Consider the following 25,179-nt stretch of genomic DNA (forward strand, 5'->3'; position numbering starts at 1 on the left):
GACTGACGGGGCAGTGAGTGGCGGCGCGGGGTCCGCGGTGGGCGCCCCGCGAGGGAAGAAGCGGAGGAGGAGCGGGGCGGGGCCCGCCACGCCCCCTCGCCGCGGCTGCCGCCGACTTCTCGTCTTTCTCCTCAGGTCGAAGCCATGGAGCGTGAGGTGCAGCGGCTTCGCCGGGCGTTCCGATCCGGCCGTTCGCGGCCCCTGCGGTTCCGGCTGCAGCAGCTCCAGGCCCTGCGGAGGATGGTGCAGGAGCGCGAGGCGGACATCCTGGCGGCCATCGCCGCCGACCTGTGCAAGGTGGGCGGGGGTCGCGGGGCGCCGCTCGGGGGCTTCGCTCTGCCGCAGCTCGGGGCTTTATTCTGTTTGCTTTGCTTTGGGGTTACGCGGTCCCCGTGGGAGTGACGTCGCCAGCGATGTCAATAAAGCAGGAGCCCCTGGCGTGCGTTTGCGGGCGCTCTGGGGCCGTGCGTGTAGCTCCTCTCCCGTGGAACCATTTGTTTGCAAGCATCCAGTGTGTGAGCATGTGTTATGCAGGATTACAGGAGACATCAGTGTCCTGCCCCTGAGGGTTTTAAACTTAAGAATCAGAACATGCACAGGTAAAATGTAAACAGAGTTAAACATCAGCTTGCTGAGGGTAGAATATTAAGATACAGATCACAAGCCTATTTGCTAAGGTATTAGAAGTGTGATCGAGGCAGGCCACCCTTAATCAGGGAGGTCTTCCTGAAAGAGGCAGTGTTTCAGTTGGAGTTTGAGAAGGCTGGAGAAGGGTTTAGAGGCATTGACTGTAGCAGGAAGGGATTAGCAGGTGCTTACGAAGGTTTGAAGGAGTCTGGACTGCAAACCAGCCATCGCCACCTGGGGTTTTTGACATTCTGGGCCAAGCGTATCACTGCGAAGGGTTAACTGTGATTCCTTGACAACAGAGTGAATTGAATGCATACAGTCAGGAAGTCATTACCGTCCTTGGGGAAACTGACTTTATGCTGAGTAATCTTCCCGAGTGGGTCAGCGCTAAGCCGGTGAAGAAGAACCTGTTCACCATGATGGACGAGGCCTACATTCAGGCGGAGCCTCTGGGAGTCGTCCTGATCATCGGAGCTTGGAACTACCCGTTCGTTCTCACCGTTCAGCCGCTGATTGGAGCCATCGCTGCAGGTCTGGTGCCACTTTGTGTCCGAACGCCTCTTTAGAAGGGTTTATTCTCTCTCATTATATGTTTAAGTGGGCTGCTGGGATATGTGTGATTACTTTTTAATGTTCATTTATTTTCATCTACTTGAAAGGCAGAGCAGGGGAGAGAGAGAGAATCTCCCATCTGCTGGTTCCCTCCCCAAATGCCCACCACAGCCAGGGCTGGGCCAGGTTGAAGCCAGGAGCCTGGAGCTCCTTGCAGGACTCCCGTGTGGGTGGCAGGGGCCTGGCCCTTGAGCCAACACTGTTGCCTCCCAGGATGCATTAGCAGGAACCTGGCTCAGAAGCAGAGGTGCTAGGGCTAGAACCAGCACTCTGAAATGGGCTGTAGGCATCCCAAGCACTGGCTTACCCTGTTACAACACAGCGCCCACCTCCGCATAACTAAGTTTCCAAGTGCCTGGGGGATGTACCTGTAAGGGGTTGGAGTCAGGATCTGTGTTCTGCTGTGGTTCCAGCTGCTGACTCTGGTCTTGGACAAACACCTGATTCTGCCCGACCAGTTTCTGCATTCAGATAAAGGCTCTGTGAGTAACACTGGCTTGGGTGTAGAGCCAATGCCAAGAGAATGTCTCACTTCGCAGGATCCAGATCAACAGCTCATGTTAGCATAACCTATTTGCCCAGTGATTCCAGGGTAGAGAGGAAAACCCGAGGGCTGAGGGAGAGAAGTGATAGAAATCTGGAGCCTGTTGCCAGTGAGATGTGCACGTGTGAGGAGGGGTGACACGGAAGAGAAAGATGATGCTCACTGTGAGGAAGGCGGAAGTAATTGGGTTCCCTACGCAATCACCATTCTGACAGCTGTTATTAAAGTGACCCAACTACCAGTCTCTTCTGCTTTGTGCTTTGTCTAGGGAACGCCGTGATCCTCAAGCCTTCTGAACTAAGTGAACACACGGCTAAGATCTTGGCCAAGCTGCTCCCTCAGTATCTAGGCCAGGTAAGAATATCTTGCCCCATCTTGAACACAGCGGTTCATCGTGGAAGACGCACATTAGATCCTCTGGCTGATCCATGTTGTTGCTGGCCAGGCATCTGCAGTTTCCCCGAGTGCCCAACAGTTGGCTTCCTATAAGAAATTAAGTTCCCAAATACACTGTGGAATGGCCCAGCTCGGACGGCTGCATGTGTTTAGGCCCCTGGCTTCACGGGCACGCTTGTTATTTACAGATCTTCCACCGTGCGACGTGTTGGATTAATCCTTGTTTGCACTACCACATTGCTGTAGATGTATTCATTTAGTGAGTTAATTCATGAGAGACTGGTACTGTGCTAGGTGCCCCTTGTCTCTGACCATCTCTTTTATCCTAACAACTTGGCAATCTGTGTGATTACGAAAGAGTACTTCTGCTTTAAAAAAAAAAAATAGGATGTATGTGGCAGGAAGAGCCAGAAAGAAAAGTGGCCTTGGAGAGCGAGAGGGTGTAGCCCCGCCCCTGGGGTTCAGGTGTTGGCATTTGAGAGGATTGAAAGCTCCCTGGTAGGGAGGAAATCTGTGACACCACCATGAAATTGGGGTTGGGAGCTGCGGCTCCATGTGCACTGGCCGCAGGGAGAAGTCTCGCTTTGTTTTCATCAAAAGACAACTTTAAAATTCCTACCGGTATCTCACCAGTTAATTTGCAATGGCCTCAGGCCAAGGCTGGCTCTTATCAGTGTTAGGGCAGCCCTGAGAGCAGTTGTGTTCCAATAGGTGTGGCTATCCCCTCCCCTCCCCCAGGAAGGGTGACTTGAAAGCAAGGGAGAGGTCAGGGATTGTGTAGGAACTTGGAATCTGAAGCTGGAGGAGTAGGGGCCTGCTCTGCCCTTAAGCAGGTGTACATGTTTCAGCAGTCCAGTTGGGGGTAGGACAGTACCTGTTGCTGTTAGCTTACTGGGAAGGAGGCGTCACTCACACCTGCTCTGTAGACAAAGCCTTAGAAAAGTTAAAACCAGAAACATGGGTTGGGTTGTTAAACAGCGTAGTGAGAACTAATTAGTCTTTCAAAGAGCAGACCTCATGGCACCGTGTGGCCCACAAGCCAGCCTTACTTCATGCTCCCCTCAGAATCCTCTGGACATCTCCCTGGTCTCCCTTCCTTGTCCTCTGTTCTCTGCCCTGTCCAGGTGTTCTCTCACAGAACAGCTGCTAAGCAAAGCCCAGTGCTCACAGGGGCTCAGTTCCCAGGGGCCGGGCGGATTCTTCCAGGAGCAGAGGAGGAAACTGAGGCCAGAGGAGTCCCCTAGCTTGCCTGATGTCACATAAATCAGCAAGTGGCAGAGCCCAGCTTCAGCCCAGATGGACTTTGAAAGCAAGCGCTCCCAGCCGTGCTGTGTACCACTCGTTCAGCATCGTGTCGGGGGCTGAGCCCTGCTGGGTGTGCAGAGAAGAGAACATTCCGTTTAAACATTCAGTGTAAGACACACACCTGTCGTGTGGCCATTGGCAGCAGCCACTTTCTCACCAAAATCCTCGGCTTACACATACACACATACATACACATACACACACATACACACACATACACACACGTCTCCTGCATTTCCCTGCTTAAGTCCAACCATCTGCCCTCACCCGTGTCTCGATTGCCTAACTCAGGTAGGAAACTAGGGTCTCTCTGGGGCCATCCCAACGAGGCTGTCGGTTCCCGCATGCCCACGGCTCCATCCTGCACTTGTCCTTGGTCAGCCCTCTCTTACGTCATCCGTCCCCTCCCTCACTGTTCTTGACGCTCTCCGGGTTTTCCTGAATGTTGGACGTTTACGTTGAAGGAACCGCTGGTGTTGGCGTTACAGTGACCTTGGCAATGCAGGAGTTTCCGTTTCTCTTTCTTCCAGGACCTGTATGCTGTCGTGAACGGTGGCGTGAAGGAAACCACGGAGCTCCTGAAGGAGCGCTTTGACCACATCCTGTATACGGGAAACGCTGCCGTCGGAAAGATTGTCATGGAAGCCGCTGCCAAGCATCTGACCCCGGTGACTCTTGAACTGGGCGGGAAAAGTCCGTGTTACATCGATACAGACTGTGACCTGGACACGGTCTGCAGGTGAGGCTGCCTCTCCGCTTCTCCCAGCTCCTAGCAGTAGTGCCGCCTCATCCTCTGTGCTTGAACCCTGTGCCTGATGGCACAAAGACAACATCATGAAGGGGTTGTCAAGACAGCTAGGGCTCTCACAGACTGTCTCTTGGTGCCATTGGGAGAAGTCAGGAACCGTAGGTGCTGGCATCACGTGGTTGTCCTTAGGAATTTCTGTTCTCCAGATTACAGGTAAGTCTGGCAAGAAACTTGAATGCTCTCCTGTGGATGATCCAGGAAGTAGATAATCCAAGGATTGTGTGTGCCTAAGGCAATCTTTCAATTTGCAGCTGGAAGTTGATCTCTTGAAAAACACCAGTATTACTGATTTGGTAGCTGTGAATAGCATCTTGCGCCTGAGAACTAGGACATACAAGGTTTCAGATTCCCTCTGCTAAGTCAAGTTCAGCCTTCAGGAGGTACCAGGACGTAGACCTATCACTGTGCTCTGAATGGTGGGGTTTTCTCTCCCTGTAACGGACAGGGAGCAAAGGAGGCGGGAGGGAGTTAGGTCACGGTGTCTTAGGTAAAGTATAATGGCTCGCACGAGAGACGCTGAGTGAGTGAGTGGATGTTGAGATTCTGGGCTGCGTTCCCTATGTAGGGAGGGCTTGCCGTAGTGGAGAAGGATCCTCTTGGAGGGGAATGGTCTGAGAGGCTGGTGCTCATGCTGCTTTGGCCCTGAACATCTTGCCAAAATCCGGAGAGGCAGAGTGTGCAGCTAGGTCCTGTGACGCAGTAGACGCCCTTGGCTGGAGCGGGAGCAGAAGGAAGGGGCTGTCGGAATGCTGTGTCTGCTCTTTGCCTATAGCTGGCAGAGGCATCACTGCACATACCATTTCGCCTGAGCTGGCTTCAGAACTTTCCTGCTCCTTAGAATCGTCTACCTCAGCCGGAAAATGTAAATTAACCTAAGTTCCAACTGACTGATGTCGAGACTAGTTTTTTTTTTTTTAATAAAGAGAATCGAGTAAAAACAGGAATGCATTTCAGTTGCACACCATTTAAACACCACAAACGTGCCTAACAAATGAATATTCGGGCGGCTTTGTGTTTTTGTCCCTCAGGCGCATAACTTGGGGGAAGTACATGAATTGTGGCCAGACCTGCATTGCTCCCGACTATGTTCTCTGTGAAGCATCCCTGCAGAACCAGATTGTGCAGAAGATCAAGGAAACCGTGCAGGTTTGTGCTCCACACACCCGAGCCCACTGATTTCAGCAAGACAAGGAATCGACTTAATGATTTGCAGGCAGCGTCTCCGTGCCCTCTTCCACCTGGGAGAATTCCAGTAGCATCTGTGACTGAATCAATTTACTGGCTAATTGAAAATGTTCTGTGCAGCTCCCTAGGATGTCTGCTGGAAGCAAGATTCAGTTGGTGTTAAATCAGAGAAATTAACTTCTCAGAGTTCTGGAGATTGGAGACACGAGGTCAAAGTCATAACAAGCTTGATTTTTTCTAGAGGCTTTTCTCCCAATGGACCTCACATATATGATATTATTCGATCCACTCAAAAGCAATTTCTCCAGGTTGAGTCATATTGGCAGTTAGCACTTAAAGGTATGAGTTTTAGGGAGGCACATTTCAGTCCATAACACTTGAAGAGGCTACATGATCTGACTCACAGCCAGCCATCTCTGGGAAGGATAGAGATTTTGAAATGAGTGTTAGGATTCTTACAGTATTACTTTCATTACTAACTCCATTGAAAGTTGTGCATGCATGCACACACACAGAAATAAAGATACTTGCACATATAAATACATACTACAGAGGAAATGCCTAATGGTTGCTACCTATAGGTAACATCAATACAATAACCATAAGGTGACAAATTAGGAAACCATTAAAAAGAGTATTGGAAAAAATGACAACAAAATCTGCAACTACAAAAATATGTATATATATATGATATTCAATATTTATAATTGGTAAAAGATAAATACTAATGTGTGGAAAATAAAACCTAAATCTTACCTTTCATTATTACAGACTATGCTACATGAAGAATGTCTTCCCAAAACCATTCACTGGTTTAATGCTGTAGCATAGTATGTTAGGTCTTCAACTGCAGCACTGGAATCCCATATGGGTGCCAATTCAAGTGCCAACTGCTGCACTTCCAGTTCGGCTGCTGGTAATGGCCAAGAAAGCTGTGAAAGATGGCCCAAATTCTAGGGCCCCTGCAACCATGTGGCAGACCTAGAGGATGTTCCTATCTCCTGGCTTTGGATCATCCCAGCTCCAGCCATTGTGGCCATTTGGGGAGTGAACCAGTGGATAGAGGACCCTTCTTTCCATCTCTCATTCTTTATGTCCATAGCTGCTTCTCAAATAAAAAATAAATCTTTATAAAATATTTAAAAATCTTCACGTTTTAAATTTTGGTTACTGAAAGCTAGCACGGGACTATATTATACATAGAAAAGACAGATTCTGAAAATCATAAATGTAATGCATTGTAGCAAAATTTTGACAAATATTTCTGATTTTCTCAGCACTAGATGCTAAATTAATGACATAGTGAGTCATTGTGGATTTTTCAGCTCTTTGACAACCACTTATAGTACTTTACAGCTTTTCCAAATTTATCACTATGTGTGTTTTTCAAAACATGCATTGCATTTTACCAGTTTAGTGAACATGAAATTGCATTTTAGTGGCATATGTAATCAACACCTGCAAAGCCTCCAAAATATAGAAATAATATAATGGGATTAATTATGAGACTTACATTTGATTGAGTTCAATTCTTTTAAGCTAATTTGTCATTAGTATATGGCAATTACAAATATAATTAAGAATTAAGCATATAAGCATTAAAATTGAGTGATTCATAGAATTTGGAAATGACAGTGTGTAGCAGTGGCACCACATTTTTTAGTATTGATGAGGATTACTTAAAATCTAAATAAGAATCTATTCTCGTAAACTCCCAAAGTCATACAGGAAGTAAAGAAATACCACAGAAAGTAAGAGCAAAGAGGCTTGGTGCTGTTTGAAACCTGGTCTGCTTTCTTATCCCCTGTCGTGACACAATGAAATGGAAACATTAGGATCCCTCTCCTCTCTGCCACCAACTGAAGGGCAAGGCATGCTCATTTGTTCTGACTCCAGTTACCTGTTGCCAACAATATGTTCTGAGTGAATGTGGCTGAGAGGTAGTGCCCTGTCCTATCTGAATGATGGAGGCTCTGTATTTGTCAAGGAAACACGTAGATCCCATCTTCCACTACATGTAGTGTCCTCAGTAAGCATGTCTACAGAAACTGACCACATTTGTGGTGAATTTAGGTTGGAAGTTTTTGGGATAAGGAAGATCTCTCTCTCTCTCTCTCTCTCTCTCTCTCTCTCTCTCTCTCTCTCTCTGTGTGTGTGTGTGTATGTGTGTGTGTTTCAAATAAGTAATTTTGTTTAAAAAATAACTCATTTCAAATTTCTGATATGGCTCAAAGGCCTTCACCTACTTGAGGTATTGCTTCTTTGGAGGTGTTTTTCAGTATGTGATTTTGCAGGAAGTCGGAATTGAATCAGGAGGGGAGCAGTCACTCAAATGGTACTTTGTAGTGAATCTTGGCTAGATCTTATCTCTTCCACAAGCAGGCCCCAGGGTTTTCCAGAAGATAACTGTGTCAAATAAGGAAAACCTGAGAAGGCAAATGCTTTACAATGTGTGTTTCTCTCACATGTTCTGATGTCTCATAGGTGAAGGAAGTGAAATGGTGAAATCCAAGGTCTTGTGAAGGGATGGATACAGGGAATGATGTTATTTGAAATCATTACTGGAAAAGTATACTACATTAAATATATATTATGTATGGTTGTTCCAATGCAGTTTTGGCCAAAAATATGAAATGTAAGTTACATACTTTCTATAGACTTTCAGGTCTAAAAATACAAGAAGTTTTCTAGGTACACACATATATGGAGTCCTGTATGGTACTTTTGAAATCATAGAAAAAGAGTAAATTCAAAATAATTTCTTTAGTGTAAACTTTAGTGAAAGGCTGAAAGGCCTGCAAGAGCATCTCAGGCATAGAAAGACAAGACTCTGCAGAAAAAGAAAAAAAAAAAAAAACTACATGGAGGATCTCTGCAAGACCTCAGAGGAAAGGAAGAGTCATCAAAGGAGACACTCTTCTCTGAAAGGAGAGGGGAACATCCTCTTTGCTTATGGATGTGTCAGGGTCTATGGTCACAAAAGGCCTCCATATCCATGGCAGCGCACAACAGGAGCCTTGGGTGATCACGGACGTCATAAAAAAAGGGTGTTAATTGTTGAAGGAACAATAGTAATCAATGTGCACTTGCTCCCCAGGTAGGACATCTGTCCCTAATGAATTGCAATATGAGAATCAATTGCAGATACTCTCCCCAAACTGTATTCTATATATTGTGTGTGGGCATGGGGGCAAATTGTTGAACTTTATGATTAACATAGAGATGGTCCTCTATATATAAAGTCATACTAAAAATGATCCATAATGAAGGTGATGGGAGAGGGAATGAGAGGTGGGAAGGGAGCAGGGTGGGGGACATGAGGGAAAGAACCTCTGTACTCTTAAAGTTGTATCTATGTAAAAATGCATTCATCAAATAAATAAAACATGATGTTTATCTCTTTGATAACCACCTTTATTTGGATAATCACCCTTATAGTTTTATTTTTTTTACTATTATCTCATAATTTTACAAAATTTATAGACAGTGCTTTCTCTTCCAGGTGTGACTCTGGGCACCTTCACATATTACCAAGAGCAAAGAAAATACATCACCTCTAAGTGGATTTCTTAATTATTCCTCAGCTTTTAGTCAGTTTTCATTTTAGGACATCTATAATTATTTATTAATTAAAAAGGAAAATAAACATAATTTTGTTCTCAGAGAATAACCACAAATAAGATGAATGGCAAATGTGGCATGATTATGAAACATTGCATTCATCTAAGATAGGACAATTTGGTCTCTGTTCTTTCTGTTGCCATGGCAAAATGTATATTACATGTTTGAGTTAAACCTCAATGCAAAATATCCAAATTTTTTGGATCATGATGTCAAAAACTGTTATTATTGTCACATACATGATGTAGTGGTCAATGTTTTAGTGCTACCCTGAAAATAAATGCTTAGCATTCTACAAAGGTAAAAATTGCCTGGTATTAAAACACCAATCAGTTAAGTTCATTTCTGAATATTTAGAGTAATGCAATCATTAATAGTTTTGAAGAGCTGAACTTGATTCAGATATAGGATCCAAAATGTGGGAAAAGGAATCTAGTGCAGGTTATTTTGTAGTTTTTTTTTTTAAGAGTTCTGTAGTCTTTTCAGTTTTCTTTTTTTTTAAACTTTTATTTAATGAAAATAAATTTCCAAAGTACATCTTATGGGTTACAATGGCTTCCCCCTCCCAAAACTTCCCTCCCACCCACAACCCTCCCCTTTCCCGCTCCCTCTCCCCTTCCAATCACATCATGATTCATTTTCAATTCTCTTTATATACAGAAGATCAGTTTAGTATATATTAGTTAAAGATTTCAACAGTTTGCCCCATATAGCAACACAAAGTGAAAAAAAAATATTGTTGGAGTACTAGTTATAGCATTAAATAACAGTGTACAGCACATTAAAGACAGAGATCCTACATGATATTTTAAAAAAATTAATTAATTTTCTATGCCATTTCCAATTTAACACCAGGGTATTTTTTTTTCATTTCCAATTATCTTTATATTAAGAAGATTGATTCAGTATATAATTAGTAAAGATCTCATCAGTTTGTACCCACACAGAAACACAAAGTGTAAAAATTACTGTTTCAGTACTAGTTATAGCATCACTGCACATTAGACAACACATTAAGGACATATCCCACTTGGGATGTAAGTACACAGTGACTTCTGTTGCTGACTTAACAATTTGACACTCCTGTTCATGGCGTCAGTAATCTGCCTAGGCTCCAGTCATGAGTTGCCAGGGCTACGGAAGCCTTTAGAGTTCGCTGACTTTGATCTTATTCCGATAGGGTCATAGTCAAAGTGGAAGTTCTCTCCATCCTTCGGAGAAGGGTACCTCCTTCTCTGATGGCCCCGTTCTTTCCACTGGGATCTCACTAACAGAGATCTTTCATTTAGGTCTTCTTCTTTTTTTCTTTTCCATGGTATCTTGGCTTTCCATGCCTACAATACTCTCATGGGCTCTTCCGCCAGATCCGAATGCCTTAAGGGCTGATTCTGAGGCCAGAGTGTTGTTTAGGACATCTGCCATTCTATGAGTCTGTTGTGTATCCCGCTTCCCATGTTGGATCTTTCTCTCCCTTTTTGATTCTATCAGTTAGTATTAGCAGACACTTGTCTTGTTTGTGTGATCCCTGTGATTCTTAGACCTATCAGAGCCATCGATTGTGAACTGAAATTGATCACTTGGACTAGTGAGGTGTCATTGGTACATGCCACCTTGATGGGATTGTATTGGAATCCCCTGGCACATTTCTAACTCCATCATTTGCAGCAAGTCTGATTGACCATGTCCCAAATTGTACATCTCCTTCCTCTCTTTTTCCACTCGTAAATTTAACAGGGATCACTTTATAGTTAAAATTTAAACACCTAAGAATAATTGTGTGTTAATTACTGAGTTCAACCAATAGTACTAGAACAACAACAACAACAACAAATACTAAAAAGGATAAAGTATTACATTGTACATCTAGAGTCAGGACAAGAGCTGATCAGGTCATTGTTTCTTATAGTGTCCATTTCACTTCAACAGGTTTCCCCTTTGGTGCTCAGTTACTTGTCGCCGATCAGGGAAAACAAATGATATTTGTCTCTTTGGGACTGGCTTAATTCACTCAGCATGATGCTTTCCAGATTCCTCCATCTTGTTACAAATGACCGGGTTTCATTGTTTCTTAATGCTGTATAGTATTCTATGGAGTACATGTCCCATAATTTCTTTATCCAGTCTACTGTTGATGGGCATTTGGGTTGGTTCCAGGTCTTAGCTATTGTGAATTGAGCTGCAATAAACATTAATGTGCAGATGGCTTTTTTATTAGCCAAATTAATTTCCTTTGGGTAAATTCCAAGGAGTGGGATGGCTGGGTTGTATGGTAGGGTTATGTTCAGGTTTCTGAGGAATCTCCAGACTGACTTCCATAGTGGCTTAACCAGTTTGCATTCCCACCAACAGTGTGTTAGTATCCGTTTTTCCCCACATCCTCTCCAACATCTATTGTTGGTTGATTTCTGAATGTGAGCCATTCTCAATGGGGTGAGTTGAAACATCATTGTGGTTTTGATTTGCATTTCTCTGATTGCTAGTGATCTTGAACATTTTTTCATGTGTCTGTTGGCCATTTGGATTTCCTCTTTCGAAAAATGTCTATTGAGGTCATTGGCCCATCTCTTCAGTGGGTTGTTTGTTCTGTTGTTGTGGAGTTTCTTGATTTCTTTGTAGATTCTGGTTATCAACCCTTTATCTGTAGTATAGTTTGCAAATATTTTTTCCCATTCTGTCGGTTGCCTCTTCACTTTCCTGACTGTTTCTTTTGAAGTACAGAAACTTCTCAATCTGATGCAATCCCAAATGTTAATTTTGGTTTTGACTGCCTGTGCTCCTGGGGTCTTTTCCAAGAAGTCTTTGCCAGTACCTATATCTTGCAGGGTTTCTCCAATGCTCTCTAATAATTTGATGGTTTCGGGTCATAGATTTAAGTCTTTAATCCACGTTGAGTGAATTTTTGTGTAAGGTGAAAGGTATGGGTCTTGCTTCAAGCTTCTGCACATGGAAATCCAATTTTCCCAGCACCATTTATTGAATAGGCTGTCCTTATTCCAGGGATTAGTTTTGGATCTTTGATCAAATATAAGTTGGCTGTAGATGTTTGGATTGATTTCTGGTGTTTCTATTCTGTTCCATTGGTCTATCCATCTGTTTCTGTACCAGTACCATGCTGTATTGATAACAACTGCCCTGTAGTATGCCCTGAAATCTGGTATTGTGATGCCTCCGGCTTTGTTTTTGTTGTACAAGATTGCTTTAGCTATTCGAGGTCTTCTGTGTCTCCATATGAATTTCAGCATCATTTTTTCCAGATCTGAGAAGAAGGTCTTCAGAATCTTGATTGGTATTGCATTGAATGTATAAATTGCTTTTGGGAAAATAGACATTTTGATGATATTGATTCTTCCAATCCATGAGCATGGAAGATTTCTCCATTTTTTGGTATCCTCTTCTATTTCTTTCTTTAAGGTTTTGTAGTTTCATCGTAGAGATCTTTAACGTCTTTGGTTAAGTGTATCCCAAGGTTTTTGATTTTTCTTGTAGCTATTGTGAATGGGATTGATCTTAGAAGTTCTTCCTCAGCCATGGCATTGCCTGTGTATACAAAGGCTGTTGATTTTTGTGCATTGATTTTATATCCTGCTACTTTGCCAAACTCTCGATGAGTTCCAGTAGTCTCTTAGAGTTCTTTGGGTCCCCTAAATAAAGAATCATATCATCTGCAAAGAGGGATAGTTTGAGTTCTTCCTTCCCAATTTGTATCCCTTTAATTTCTTTGTCTTGCCTAATAGCTCTGGCCAAAACTTCCAGAACTATATTGAAGAGCAGTGGTGAGAGTGGGCATCCCTGTCTGGTACCAGATCTCAGCGGAAATGCTTCCAACTTTTCCCCATTCAATAGGATGTTGGCCGTGGGCTTTTCATATATTGCTTTGATTGTATTGAGGAATGTTCCTTCCATACCCAGTTTGCTTAGAGTTTTCATCATGAAAGGGTGTTGTACTTTATCAAATGCTTTCTCTGCGTCTATTGAGAGAATCATATGGTTTTTCTTCTGCAGTCTGTTAATGTAGTGTATTACGTTGATTGTTTTCAGAATGTTGAACCATCCCTGCATACCAGGGATAAATCCCACTTGGTCTGGGTGGATGATCTTTCTGATGTGTTGTTGCATTCTATTGGCCAGAATTTTATTGAGTAATTTTGCATCTATGTTCATCAGGGATATTGGTCTGTAATTCTCTTTCAATGCTGCATCTTTTTCTGGCTTAGGAATTAAGGTGATGCTGGCTTCATAGAAAGAATTTGGGAGGATTCCCTCTTTTTCGATTGTTTTGAATAGTTTGAGAAGAATTGGAGTTAGTTCTTCACTAAATGTCTGATAGAACTCAGCAGTGAATCCATCTGGTCCTGGGCTTTTCTTTGTTGGGAGGGCCTTTATTACTGTTTCAATTTCTGTGTCAGTTATGGGTCTGTTTAGGTTTCCTATGTCTTCCTGGCTCAATTTAGGTAGGTTGTATGTGTCCAAGAATCTGTCCATTTCTGATAGATTTCCCTGTTTGCTGGCATAGAAGTCCTTGTAGTAATTTCTGATGATTCTTTTTATTTCTGTGGTGTCTGTTGTTACGTTTCCCTTTTCATCTCTGATCCTATTGATTTGGGTCTTTCCTCTTCCTTTTTTAGTTAGTTGAGCCAATGGGGTGTCGATTTTGCTTATTTTTTCAAAAAACCAGCTCCTCGTTTGGCTGATTTTTTGTAATGTTTTTTTTGGATTCAATCCTGTTGATTTCTTCTTTGATTTTAATTATTTCTCTTCTCCTACTGGGTTTGGGTTTGGTTTGCTGCAGATTTTCTAGATCCTTGAGATGACTTGAAAGCTCATCTATTTGGTGCCTTTCCAATTTCTTGATGTAGGCACCTATTGATATAAACTTTCCTCTTAACACTGCTTTTGTTGTATCCCATAGGTTTTGGTATGTTGTGCTTTTATCCTCATTTACTTCCAGAAAATTTCTGATTTCTCTTTTAATTTCTTAATGACCCATTGTTCATTCAGGAGCATGTTGTTCAATCTCCATGTGTTTGCACGTGCTCTAGGGATTCCCGAGTTGCTAATTTCCAATTTCATTCCTTTGTGGTCTGAGAAGCTGCATGGTATGATTCTCATTCTTTTGAATTTGCTGAGACTTGATTTATGGCCTAGTATGTGGTCAATCCTAGAGAAGGTTCCATATACTGCTGAGAAGAATGTAAAGTCTTTAGATGTAGGATGAAATGTTCTGTAGATATCTGTTAGATCCATTTGGGCTATAGTGTCATTTAAATCTACTGTCTCCTTGTTGATTTTCTGTCCTGTTGATCTGTCTATCTCTGAGAGTAGAGTATTGAAGTCCCCCAGTACTATTGTATTGGGGTCTAAGTCTCCCTTTAAGTCCCTTAACAAGTCTTTTAAATAAGCTGGTGCCCTGCAATTAGGTGCATATACATTGATAATCGTTATATCTTCCTGTTGAATGGATCCCTTAATCATTAAATAGTGCCCCTCTTTGTCTCTCCTAACAGTTTTTGTGGTAAAGTTTATGTTGTCCGCTATTAAGATGGCTATGCCTGCTCTTTTTTCATTTCTGTTGGCATGGTATATCTTTTTCCAGCCTTTCACTTTCAGTCTGTATGCATCATTGTTGGAAAGATGAGTTTCTTGTAAGCAGCAAAAAGATGGGTTTTGTTCCTTAACCCAATCAGCCAATTGGTGTCTTTTAACTGGACAGTTCAGGCCATTAACATTCAATGTGACTATTGAGAAGGAGTAACTTTACCCTGTCATTTGCCAAAGATTTTTTTCTAATATCTGGTTTGAGACTCCTGTGATCTTTTGCTGTGAGGTTTCCTTCCTTTATCTTCTTTCATATTTGTTACCGTGTTTCTGTGTTTCTGTATGTAACACATATTTAAGCATCTTTTGCGGGGCTGGATGAGTGGCGACAAATTCTTTCAATTTCTGTTTGCTGTGAAAGGTCTTTATTTCACCTTCATTCACAAATGAGAGCTTTGCAGGATATCATATTCTGGGCTGGCAGTTTTTCTGGGGTATATCTCGCCATTCTCTCCTAGCTTGTAGGGTTTCTGATGAGAAGTCAGCTGTGAGTCTAATTGGAGTTCCTCTGAGAGTAATCTGACGTTTCTCTCTTGCACATTTTAGGATCTTTTCTTTATGTTTCACTGTGGTGAGTTTGATTTCAATGTGTCATTGTGAGGCTCTCTTTTGGTCATGTTTATTAGGGGTTCTATGAGCTTCCTGTACTAGGATGTCTCTGTCCTTCTCCAAACCTGGGAAATTTTGTGCTAGTATCTCACTAAAAAGGCCTTTTAATCCTTTCTCCCTGTCCATGCCTTCAGGTACTCCTAGAACCCGAATGTTGGGTTTTTTAATAGTATCCTGTAGATTCCTGACAGTATTTTTTAGATTTCGGATTTCTTCTTCTTTTCTTTGATTTGCCTGTTTCCTTTCCTGTTCTCTGTCTTCTAAGTCTGATATTCTCTCTTCTGCTTCACCCATTCTGTTTTTAAGGCTCTCTAATGTGTTTGTCATTTGATCTATTGAGTTCTTCATTTCATTGTGGTTTTTTGTCACTATCTCAGTTTCATGTTCTACTAGTTGTTTCATTTCATTTTGATTCCTCCTTAATATTTCATTTTCATGAGAGAGATTTTCTATCTTGTCCATTAAGGATTTCTGTAGTTCAAGAATTTGTTTTTGAGAACTTCTTAATGTTCTTTTCAATTTTTTGAGATCCGCTTCTTGCATTTCCTCTATCTCTTCATCTTCATAATCTTGGATTGGGGTGTCTTGTTCATTTGGGGGCATCATAGTGTCTTCCTTGCTCTTGTTACCTCAGTTTCTACGTTTGTTGTTTGGCATGTTGGAGATAATTTATGTTTTTTTTTTTTTGCTCTGGTGTTTTTTTTCTCATTATACTATTCCTCTAAGTGGGCTGTCTGCTTTGATGGATCCTTAGAGGCTGTGATGGGTGTGGCCAGAGAGCTCCGCTTGATTCTTCAGGTTTAAGGCTGTGCAAAAAGCGACTCACCCAGATTGTTCTCTCCCTTGCTCCTTGCTGGATAGCTCTCTCTCTCTCTCTCTCTTTTTTTTTTTTGATTCAGTTGGGAAGTAGTTTGGCACAGGTGAGTGGAATTGAGGGTAGTTGAAATCTGGCCTCTGTCAGTATTCGTTTGATCTACCCCTGGGACCACACAAAGAGTTTATGCAGCCCTCAATGTGTTCTCAAGTTTCACCAAAGTTCCAAAGTTACTGAGTTTGTGGACTCATTGGTGGCGTTTTACATATGTAAAATGGTGCTTGCTCTTTGTTTTGCTCGGTGAGTGAAGTGAGAGGCCTCTGCTTTTCCCCCTCAATATCTCAGTTTCTGACGTCTTTGTCTTACCTTCCGTTCGTTCCCGCGTTGGCGAGATTCTGCGGCTCATCTCCTGCGGTTGGGTTTGCACGCGGTGGGCTCCCTATAGGTCCTCTGTGTCCCATCCACTAGATCTGGAAGCGTTTCCTATGCAGTTTTTTCTTGAGTCTTTTCCTGAGGCTACAGTAATTCCACTTTTATGAAACTTTATTTTCCCAAACTACGGCACATGTCCTCACTATCTGCCATCTTGGCTCCCTCTTTCTATTTTGTAGTTTTAAGATTTATTTATTTATTTATTTGAAAGGAAAAGTTCCAGAGATTGGGAGAGACTGGGTGGAGAGAAAAAGAGATATCTTCCATCTTTCTGCTCCATTTCCCAAATGGCCACAGTGGCTGGGACTGGGTCAGGCTAAACCAAGAGCCTGGGACTCCATCTTGGTCACCCATATTAGGGGATGGGGCCCAAATACTCAGGCTGTCTTTCAGTACTCTTTCAGGTATATCAGCAATGGAGCTGGGTTGGAATGGAGAGGCAGGACTCAAATTGTAAGCTCACAAGGGATGACAGAATTGCAGATGGAGGCTTAACCTGCTACATCACATTGCTGGTGCCTACTTCAGTTTCTAAAACAAATCTTTATGCATTTCTCTCAATTAGTCAGAAATGCAGATTGTAGTACAGACTTCCCCAAGTACTGTTTTTGGGTAAATAATTCCATTGTTTTCCTTTAATTTGATGTAATGTTATTTTAGTTCTTCACATTTTCATCAGTAGAATAGTCATAGACAAAGCCAAAAGCTATTTTCCATTGTCTGTCTTAAATGAATGTTCTCTCTTATTTAAAAATATTTATGAGCTTGATAGGGGAAGAAGTTTGATGTGGGCCTGCCGCACCTGTCAAACGGAACCTGAAGGAGGGAGTGGGAATGAAAAGAGGAACAAGGGCACAGAGAATGGAGCCAAGACAAAAGTCTGATCAAGGCTTGTTTATTCCAGCATCTCAGCAATATTTTATACATAACCAGCTGCAGCTCAAGGCCACAGAAGTGAACAACAAAAGCAAGCAGGCTTTCTGCAACACAGTCATAACATAGATAATTTTGGCGGAGTGTTCTTGTTTGATCATTCTCCTGGAGCATGGGAACAGGTGACTTTTTCTCCTCCCAGGAATTCCACAAGCCAAGACTGACCTTGACTTGTCTATGACTTGTTTATGGGCTGCCTACAGAAAGAGAGAGAGAGAGAGAGAGAGAGAGAGAGAGAGAGCGCTCCCATGCATTTATTCACTCCCTAAATAACCATACCAAGCAGAGGTGGGCAGGATGGAAATCAGGAGCTAGAATAGAGTCTAGGCCTGCCTCATTGATGGCATCACTACTGCTTCCCCAGGTCTTCATTAGCTGAGAGCTGTAAACTAGAACGGGCACTGGAAATCCAACCTGGGCACTCTGAAGTAGAAGTAGGGTTTCTCAGCTGGTGTCATAAACACTAAACTAAATACCTGCCCTCTCTTTAAAATATTTCTCCTCTGCCATATTTGAAGTGACTGTGGATGATGTTTTCCTGGAAATTCTCCTGTGTTTATTCTCATTAAAGCTTCACTGATAGGACCTTGTCTTTTTCCCAACATACTTCTAAATTCCTCACTTTAACATTGCTCACTCAAAAGTCAGTATTATCTCCCTTTCAGCCTGTTATGTAATCCCCTTGACAGATATAGCCCTTTTGATCTGAAACTCTTCTTTCCCTCTAGCTTGGGCATTTTTCACAATTTTCAGACAATAGTTTGACTCGCTGTTTAATGCTTCTAATGTGGTTGTCCAAATGTTCAAGTCTAAAATGAAACCGCATCCTTCCTTCTTCCTTCATACCTGTATACAAGATACACAACTTTCAGTGTTTGTTTTGTGACAGAGTATATATGTTGACCAGAGGTGTTCTATTGCAGGTGATGATAAGATTTGAAGACCTGGCTGTGTATTTCACCTGGGAGGAATGGCAGAACATGGACAATGCTCAAAAAATCTTGTACAGGGATGTGATGCTGGAGACCTACAGCATCCTGTTCTCCTCGGGTGAGTGACACCCATCACATTCCCAATGGTAATATTTTTTTGCTCTTTGACAAATAAGTAAACACTTTATAAAGTATCATATTTGGAAGGTGTAGAATTTGAGAACATGAATAATCTGAATTTCTAGCATCAAGAAAGTATTCAAATTGGTACCTTCGTTGCAGAGCACCTGGACCAAGCTGTAGCCTTTTAAATAACCCAAGATTGTGAGTTCACAAAATCTGACATTGTTTCCATTAATAGGGCATTGTATGACCAAACCTGACTTGATCTTGAAGTTGGAGCAAGGAGCAGAGCCATGGATGGGGGAAGAATGCTTACATCAGAGTCTTCCAGGTCAGTCTTCACATAATGGGCAGGGAGGCCAAAGTAGGAGCAGTGCAGCAGGTTTTGACTGATGCTCTTTCCATGAATTTTTCCCAAATCTTTCTCCTGATGACAGCTGGATTTGTATGTCCGGTATTCTAGAATATCTAGGGATACCAATGCCTGTCTCTTTTTTTCTTAGTGAAGATGTTCTTTGAATTAAAAAAAATTCCAATGCTTTTCTGATATTACTAAGGCTTTTTTCCAGGTTAGATTCATTCTACAAATTCTAACTTGTCATTCTCCACACGTTCATACCTTTTCCTTCATGCATTTATTAATTCATTCAGTGGTTGTTAATTGCACAGTTATACAAATTTTGTTCTTACTCAGTGCTCATGGTTTTGGCCAGGCACAGACCTTGCTATTTTAAGCATCTTATAACTGAACCAATAATTATGTGCTCTCTTTCTTTGCCTCTTTTTCCTTTTGTTCTTTCCCTAGGCCTCTCAAATAAATAAGAAAATGATAGGTTGTTGGAAACATTTGAGGAGTGAGCCTGTGGCTGGCAACCCTCTCTTTTATTCTCTTTGTGCCTCAATCTTTGTCTCTTTGGCTTTGAAGTAAGTAAATAAATGAGTAAATGCTAAAAGATGATCAGGAGTAAGCCTCTGTGCTGTGACATCAAAAATCATAAAGCTAAGCATGAACTTGTATAGGAACATGAAAATAAGTGATACTAGACTCACCAAGAAATTCATGAGTTTCTCAATCCCAAGGTCAACTAACCTCATAGGTTCATGTTGAATGGCTCAGATTTGTTTGGGAGAAGAGTTTGAATTATGAATTCTTATTTTTCATTGTCATTGAAAAGTAAGAAACTGTCAAAACAGCATAGGAAATGAATTTCTCTGTGGAAATAGGAGACAACTAATCAAAATCCTCCAGAAACTCAAATTATTACAGAGGAATGTTTATAGAAAGAATTGAGAGGTGGCTGGCGCCGTGGCTTAACAGGCTAATCCTCCACCTTGCGGCGCCGGCACACCGGGTTCTAGTCCCGGTCGGAGCGCCAGAGTCTATCCCAGTTGCCCCTCTTCCAGGCCAGCTCTCTGATATGGCCCGGGAAGGCAGTGGAGGATGGCCCAAGTGCTTGGGCCCTGCATCCACATTGGAGACCAGGACAAGCACCTGGCTCCTGGCTTCGGATCAGCACGATGTGCTGGCCACAGCATCCATTGGAGGGTGAACCAACAGCAAAAAGGAAGACCATTCTGTCTGTCTGTCTCTCTCACTATCCACTCTGCCTGTCAAAAAAACAGAAGAAAGAATTGAGAGGAGATAACCACAGCTGGTGTTTTCAGAATGAGTCAGAAAAGACATTTCAAAGAAAGTAAACACATCCTTTGTTGTAGAAACATATTCCTTAAACTGGTAGGGAGTTTATACCCAAGATGGTGTACTGTGGCTTTTCTCTACCAGTTGCAAATATAAGAAGCTGAAGATGTCAGATTTACTTAGGAATATGGGGAAGCTGCCATAAAGTGCAAACAAAAGAGTTTTTCATTTGAAAAATCCTACAAATGCTATTTCCTAGGGAAGGCTGAACATGAGGCAATCATACATTCAAATACTGCTCCTTAAATGTGGTCCTTTTTAGAACACAAACACATTTCATTCTTCTTCATCTTAAAGTAAATGATCCAGTAAAACTTTCTCATATTTCTACCTGAAATATTAGAGAAGCACAAAATACACAATTTTTATAAATATAAACTGGAGCAAAAGCACAAGGAAAAAAATTGTTGCTAGGCAATGGGTGAAAATTTTTGCTAAATATTTGTCCATTCATTGAAATCTTGTGTAGTTGTTCATCTGTGTGAAAAGCAGAATGACAATGAGAGGAGAGAGATCTTTTAACTCACTCTGCAAATAACTGCAACAGTTAGGTCTGACTTGTCTTAAGCCAATAGCCTGGAATTCCATCTAGTCTTCTGGGGTGCACCACAGGGTCCCAAGCACATGAACCATCATCTGAAGCCTCCCAGGTTACAGAAGCAGAGAGCTATATGCAAAGCAGAGAGCTGTATTGTAGGCAGAGGAGTCAGGTCTCAAACTGGCACTGCTTTGGGATGCAGGCATCCCAAGCAATGAGTTAATACATCTTACTGCAAAAGCCATTCTGCCATACCTGAATAGAATTCAGGTAGTGAACAAGATCATGATTGAACTTTTGGAGACCTATTGATGCAATTTAATATATTAATATATTAAGGAGAAAAACCATATAATGACCATAACTAAGATTCTCATATTAATTTTGTTAATATCTTATGTCATTTGAATACCAAGTAACTTAATTCCATTTACATAAGTTAGCAAGGAGAAAGTTATATGTGATTCAGTGAAGTGCTTATTTGTTTTTTTCTCATTTCAGTTGCTGTGAAAAGGGATGACCTGGTTAGGACCAACCAGGAATGTCAGGACAAAAGTCTGAATCTTAATGTTAAGAAAAATAACAAGACATCAACTCCAAAGATAGTTGAATTAATAAAAACATTTAATTTAAGTTCAAGCCATATTCCCAAACTAATTATCAGAAAGAGAAATTATTCAAGAATGAAACCCAAAGAATGCAATGTATGTCACAATGTGTATCCCCAAAGTGGGTCTGATCAACTACAAGCTGAAGAGAAATTTGATGCCACTAAGGTACTTGGGAACTCTCTCCAGTTCTATGAGCCTCTTAGTCAATGTCACAAGATTCAGACTGTGAACCAGACATCTGAGCATATTGGGCAAAGTGAAGTCTTCACAAGGAAGAAGTTCTGTAAATCTGAGAAGGTTTGTAAGGGAGAAACCTGTAATAAGTCAACTATCACTGTTGGAAAGGCAACTCAAATAGTAAATGCTTTCCATGAAAACGCTAACCTCAGTGCACGTCAACAAACCTACATAAGAGAGAAATTTTATGGATATGTTAGGTATATGGAGCCTGTTATTTACCAATCACATCTTGCCATAAATCAGAGGCCACATTTAGAGAAAAAACCCTATGCAGGTAAACCCTGTGAAAAATCATTCAGTTGTAATTCCTGCCATAGCATCCATCACAGTACTCACACACAGGGAAACCCCAATATGTGTGTTGAATGTGGAGAGACCACTCACCAGGAGTCAGATTACATTAAACAACAGAAAATTCACATACAGATGAAACCTCATGAGTGTATTGATAGTAGAAAAGCCTTTTTCCCAAAACCATACCTCATAACAGAACAGAGAATTCACACAGAGGAGAAACCTCATGAATATAATAACTATGGAAAAGACTTTTTGAACAAGTCTGACCTCAGTAATCAGCAGAGAATTCACAAAGGGCAGAAGCCTTATGAATGCAATGACTATGGAAAAGCCTTTGGTCAGAAGTCAAACCTCACAATGCATCAGAGAATTCACACAGGGGAGAAACTTTATGAATGTAATGACTGTGGAAAAGCCTTTGGTCAGAAGTCAAACCTCACAATGCATCAGAGAATTCATACAGGGGAGAAACCTTATGGATGTAATGACTGTGGAAAAGTCTTTGGCCAGAAGTCAAGTCTCATAATGCATCAGAGAATTCACACGGGAGAGAAACCTTATGAATGTAATGTCTGTAGAAAAGCTTTTGGCCAGAAATCAAGTCTCATAATGCATCAGAGAATTCACACAGGAGAGAAACCTTATGAATGTAATGACTGTGGAAAAGCCTTTGGCCACAAATCAAACCTAATGATTCACCAGAGAATTCACACAGGGGAGAAGCCTTATGAATGTAATAACTGTGGAAAAGCCTTTGGCCAGAAGACAAGCCTAATAATGCATCAGAGAATTCACACAGGGGAGAAGCCTTATGAATGTAATGACTGTAGAAAAGCTTTTGGCCAGAAATCAAGTCTCATAATGCATCAGAGAATTCACACGGGAGAGAAACCTTATGAATGTAATGTCTGTAGAAAAGCTTTTGGCCAGAAATCAAGTCTCATAATGCATCAGAGAATTCACACAGGAGAGAAACCTTATGAATGTAATGACTGTGGAAAAGCCTTTGACCACAAATCAAACCTAATGATTCACCAGAGAATTCACACAGGGGAGAAGCCTTATGAATGTAATAACTGTGGAAAAGCCTTTGGAAATCAGCCAGACCTCATTAGACATCAGAGAATTCACACAGGGGAGAAGCCTTATGAATGTAATAACTGTGGGAAAGCCTTTGGCCAGAAGTCAAACCTCATAATGCATCAGAGAATTCATACAGGGGAGAAACCTTATGGATGTAATGACTGTGGAAAAGTCTTTGGCCAGAAGTCAAGTCTCATAATGCATCAGAGAATTCACACGGGAGAGAAACCTTATGAATGTAATGTCTGTAGAAAAGCTTTTGGCCAGAAATCAAGTCTCATAATGCATCAGAGAATTCACACAGGAGAGAAACCTTATGAATGTAATGACTGTGGAAAAGCCTTTGGCCACAAATCAAACCTAATGATTCACCAGAGAATTCACACAGGGGAGAAGCCTTATGAATGTAATAACTGTGGAAAAGCCTTTGGCCAGAAGACAAGCCTAATAATGCATCAGAGAATTCACACAGGGGAGAAGCCTTATGAATGTAATGACTGTAGAAAAGCTTTTGGCCAGAAATCAAGTCTCATAATGCATCAGAGAATTCACACGGGAGAGAAACCTTATGAATGTAATGTCTGTAGAAAAGCTTTTGGCCAGAAATCAAGTCTCATAATGCATCAGAGAATTCACACAGGAGAGAAACCTTATGAATGTAATGACTGTGGAAAAGCCTTTGACCACAAATCAAACCTAATGATTCACCAGAGAATTCACACAGGGGAGAAGCCTTATGAATGTAATAACTGTGGAAAAGCCTTTGGAAATCAGCCAGACCTCATTAGACATCAGAGAATTCACACAGGGGAGAAGCCTTATGAATGTAATAACTGTGGGAAAGCCTTTGGCCAGAAGACAAGCCTAATAATGCATCAGAGAATTCACACAGGGGAGAAGCCTTATGAATGTAATGACTGTGGCAAAGCCTTTGGCCAGAAGTCAAGCCTCAGAATGCATCAGAGAACTCACACAGGTGAGAAACCTTATGAATGTAGTGACTGTGGAAAAACCTTTGGCCAGAAGTCAAACCTCATAACACATCAAAGAACTCACACAGGTGAAAAACCCTATAAATGTAGTGACTGTGGAAAAGCCTTTGGCAATCAGCCGAACCTTGGAAGACATCAGAAGTCACACAGGAGGTTAACCCTATTAATGTAATGACTGGAGAATACTTTTTCCTAAAGGCAAGCCTAGTAATACATCATAAAACTCACACAGGGGAGAAACCTTATGAATGTAATGACTGAGGAATAGCCTTTAGAAATATGTCACAACTCAGTGTGTCAGAGAATTAGCACAGGAGAGAAATGTCATGAGTGTAATGACTGGAAAAGCCTTTTATAAAAAAAGCACAACTCCTACACACCAGAGCATTCACACAGGTGAGAAACCTCATTAAGCTAATGACTGATGGAAAGGCTTTTGGCCAAAAATCAGACCTCATTGAACACCAGAAAATTCATGCAGGGGAGAAGCCTAATGAATGTAAAGAATGTGGAAAAGACTTTGGCAATAAGAGAATTCAATGCACCAGGGAATTCACACGGGGGAGAAACCTTATGAATGTAATGACTCAGAAACTTTTTAACTATAATTCAGCCCTAATTGCACATCAACAAATTCATATAGGGGAAAACCCTTTTGAATATAGCGCATGTGAAAAAGCCTTTACCTGGAAGTCATACCTCTTAATACATCAGACATTACATGGGGAAAAACCTTATGAATGTAATGAATGTTGGAAAGCTCTTTGATAAAATCACGCCTTATCAGAGAATTCACAAGGTAGAAACTTTTGAATGTAATAAATGTAAGAGATCCTTTTGTCAGAAGTAATGCCTCACAACACATCATGGAATTCAAATAAAGGAAAGAGTTTAAGAATATACTGAATGTGGAAGAGCTTTTTCCCAAAATAAATGTAATCTTTGTGACAAAGCCTTTTGTTAGAAACCATGCCCCATACAATTGGGACTCATGTAAGGGAGAAAGCTAATGAAAGTTATTAGTGTGAAAAAAAAGCCATTCATCAGAAATCAATTGTTATAATCAAAGAATTCACACAGGGGGTTTCTTACAAGTGTAATGAATGTAGAAAAAGTATTTTCCTGGGATTCATGGTTACATTGACACAGAACTCAAAAAAGAGGATCCTTCAAATGCAGT

General features: G+C 41.6%; 2 protein-coding genes across 2 annotated transcripts; both read left to right on the plus strand.

The window, feature by feature from the left end:
• LOC133746947 (aldehyde dehydrogenase family 3 member A2-like) lies at positions 1-18,179 on the plus strand. The gene is made up of 7 exons (XM_062175146.1): positions 1-13; positions 136-297; positions 930-1,161; positions 2,055-2,140; positions 4,018-4,226; positions 5,324-5,441; positions 18,174-18,179. Exons 2-7 carry the CDS (start codon positions 145-147, stop codon positions 18,177-18,179), a joined length of 804 nt encoding a protein of 267 aa, XP_062031130.1. The 5' UTR covers positions 1-13; positions 136-144.
• Positions 18,180-18,410: 231 nt separating this feature from the next.
• Positions 18,411-24,767, plus strand: LOC133746948 (zinc finger protein 268-like). The gene is made up of 6 exons (XM_062175147.1): positions 18,411-18,534; positions 18,778-18,870; positions 22,136-24,140; positions 24,203-24,259; positions 24,425-24,522; positions 24,679-24,767. Exons 1-6 carry the CDS (start codon positions 18,411-18,413, stop codon positions 24,765-24,767), a joined length of 2,466 nt encoding a protein of 821 aa, XP_062031131.1.
• The last annotated feature ends 412 nt before the right edge of the window (positions 24,768-25,179 follow it).

The sequence above is a fragment of the Lepus europaeus genome, chromosome 18 (genome assembly GCF_033115175.1).
Source record: "Lepus europaeus isolate LE1 chromosome 18, mLepTim1.pri, whole genome shotgun sequence".
Lineage (NCBI taxonomy): Eukaryota > Metazoa > Chordata > Mammalia > Lagomorpha > Leporidae > Lepus > Lepus europaeus.

Coding starts and splice junctions, on each gene's coding strand:
- LOC133746947 (XM_062175146.1), top strand. CDS start 145: ATGGAGCGTGAGGTGCAGCGGCTTCGCCGGGCGTTCCGATCCGGCCGT. Junction 298..929: donor TCGCCGCCGACCTGTGCAAG/GTGGGCGGGGGT, acceptor CCTTGACAACAG/AGTGAATTGAATGCATACAG. Junction 2,141..4,017: donor TCCCTCAGTATCTAGGCCAG/GTAAGAATATCT, acceptor TCTTTCTTCCAG/GACCTGTATGCTGTCGTGAA.
- LOC133746948 (XM_062175147.1), top strand. CDS start 18,411: ATGATAAGATTTGAAGACCTGGCTGTGTATTTCACCTGGGAGGAATGG. Junction 18,535..18,777: donor CAGCATCCTGTTCTCCTCGG/GTGAGTGACACC, acceptor TTCCATTAATAG/GGCATTGTATGACCAAACCT. Junction 24,141..24,202: donor AACCTTGGAAGACATCAGAA/GTCACACAGGAG, acceptor CCTAAAGGCAAG/CCTAGTAATACATCATAAAA.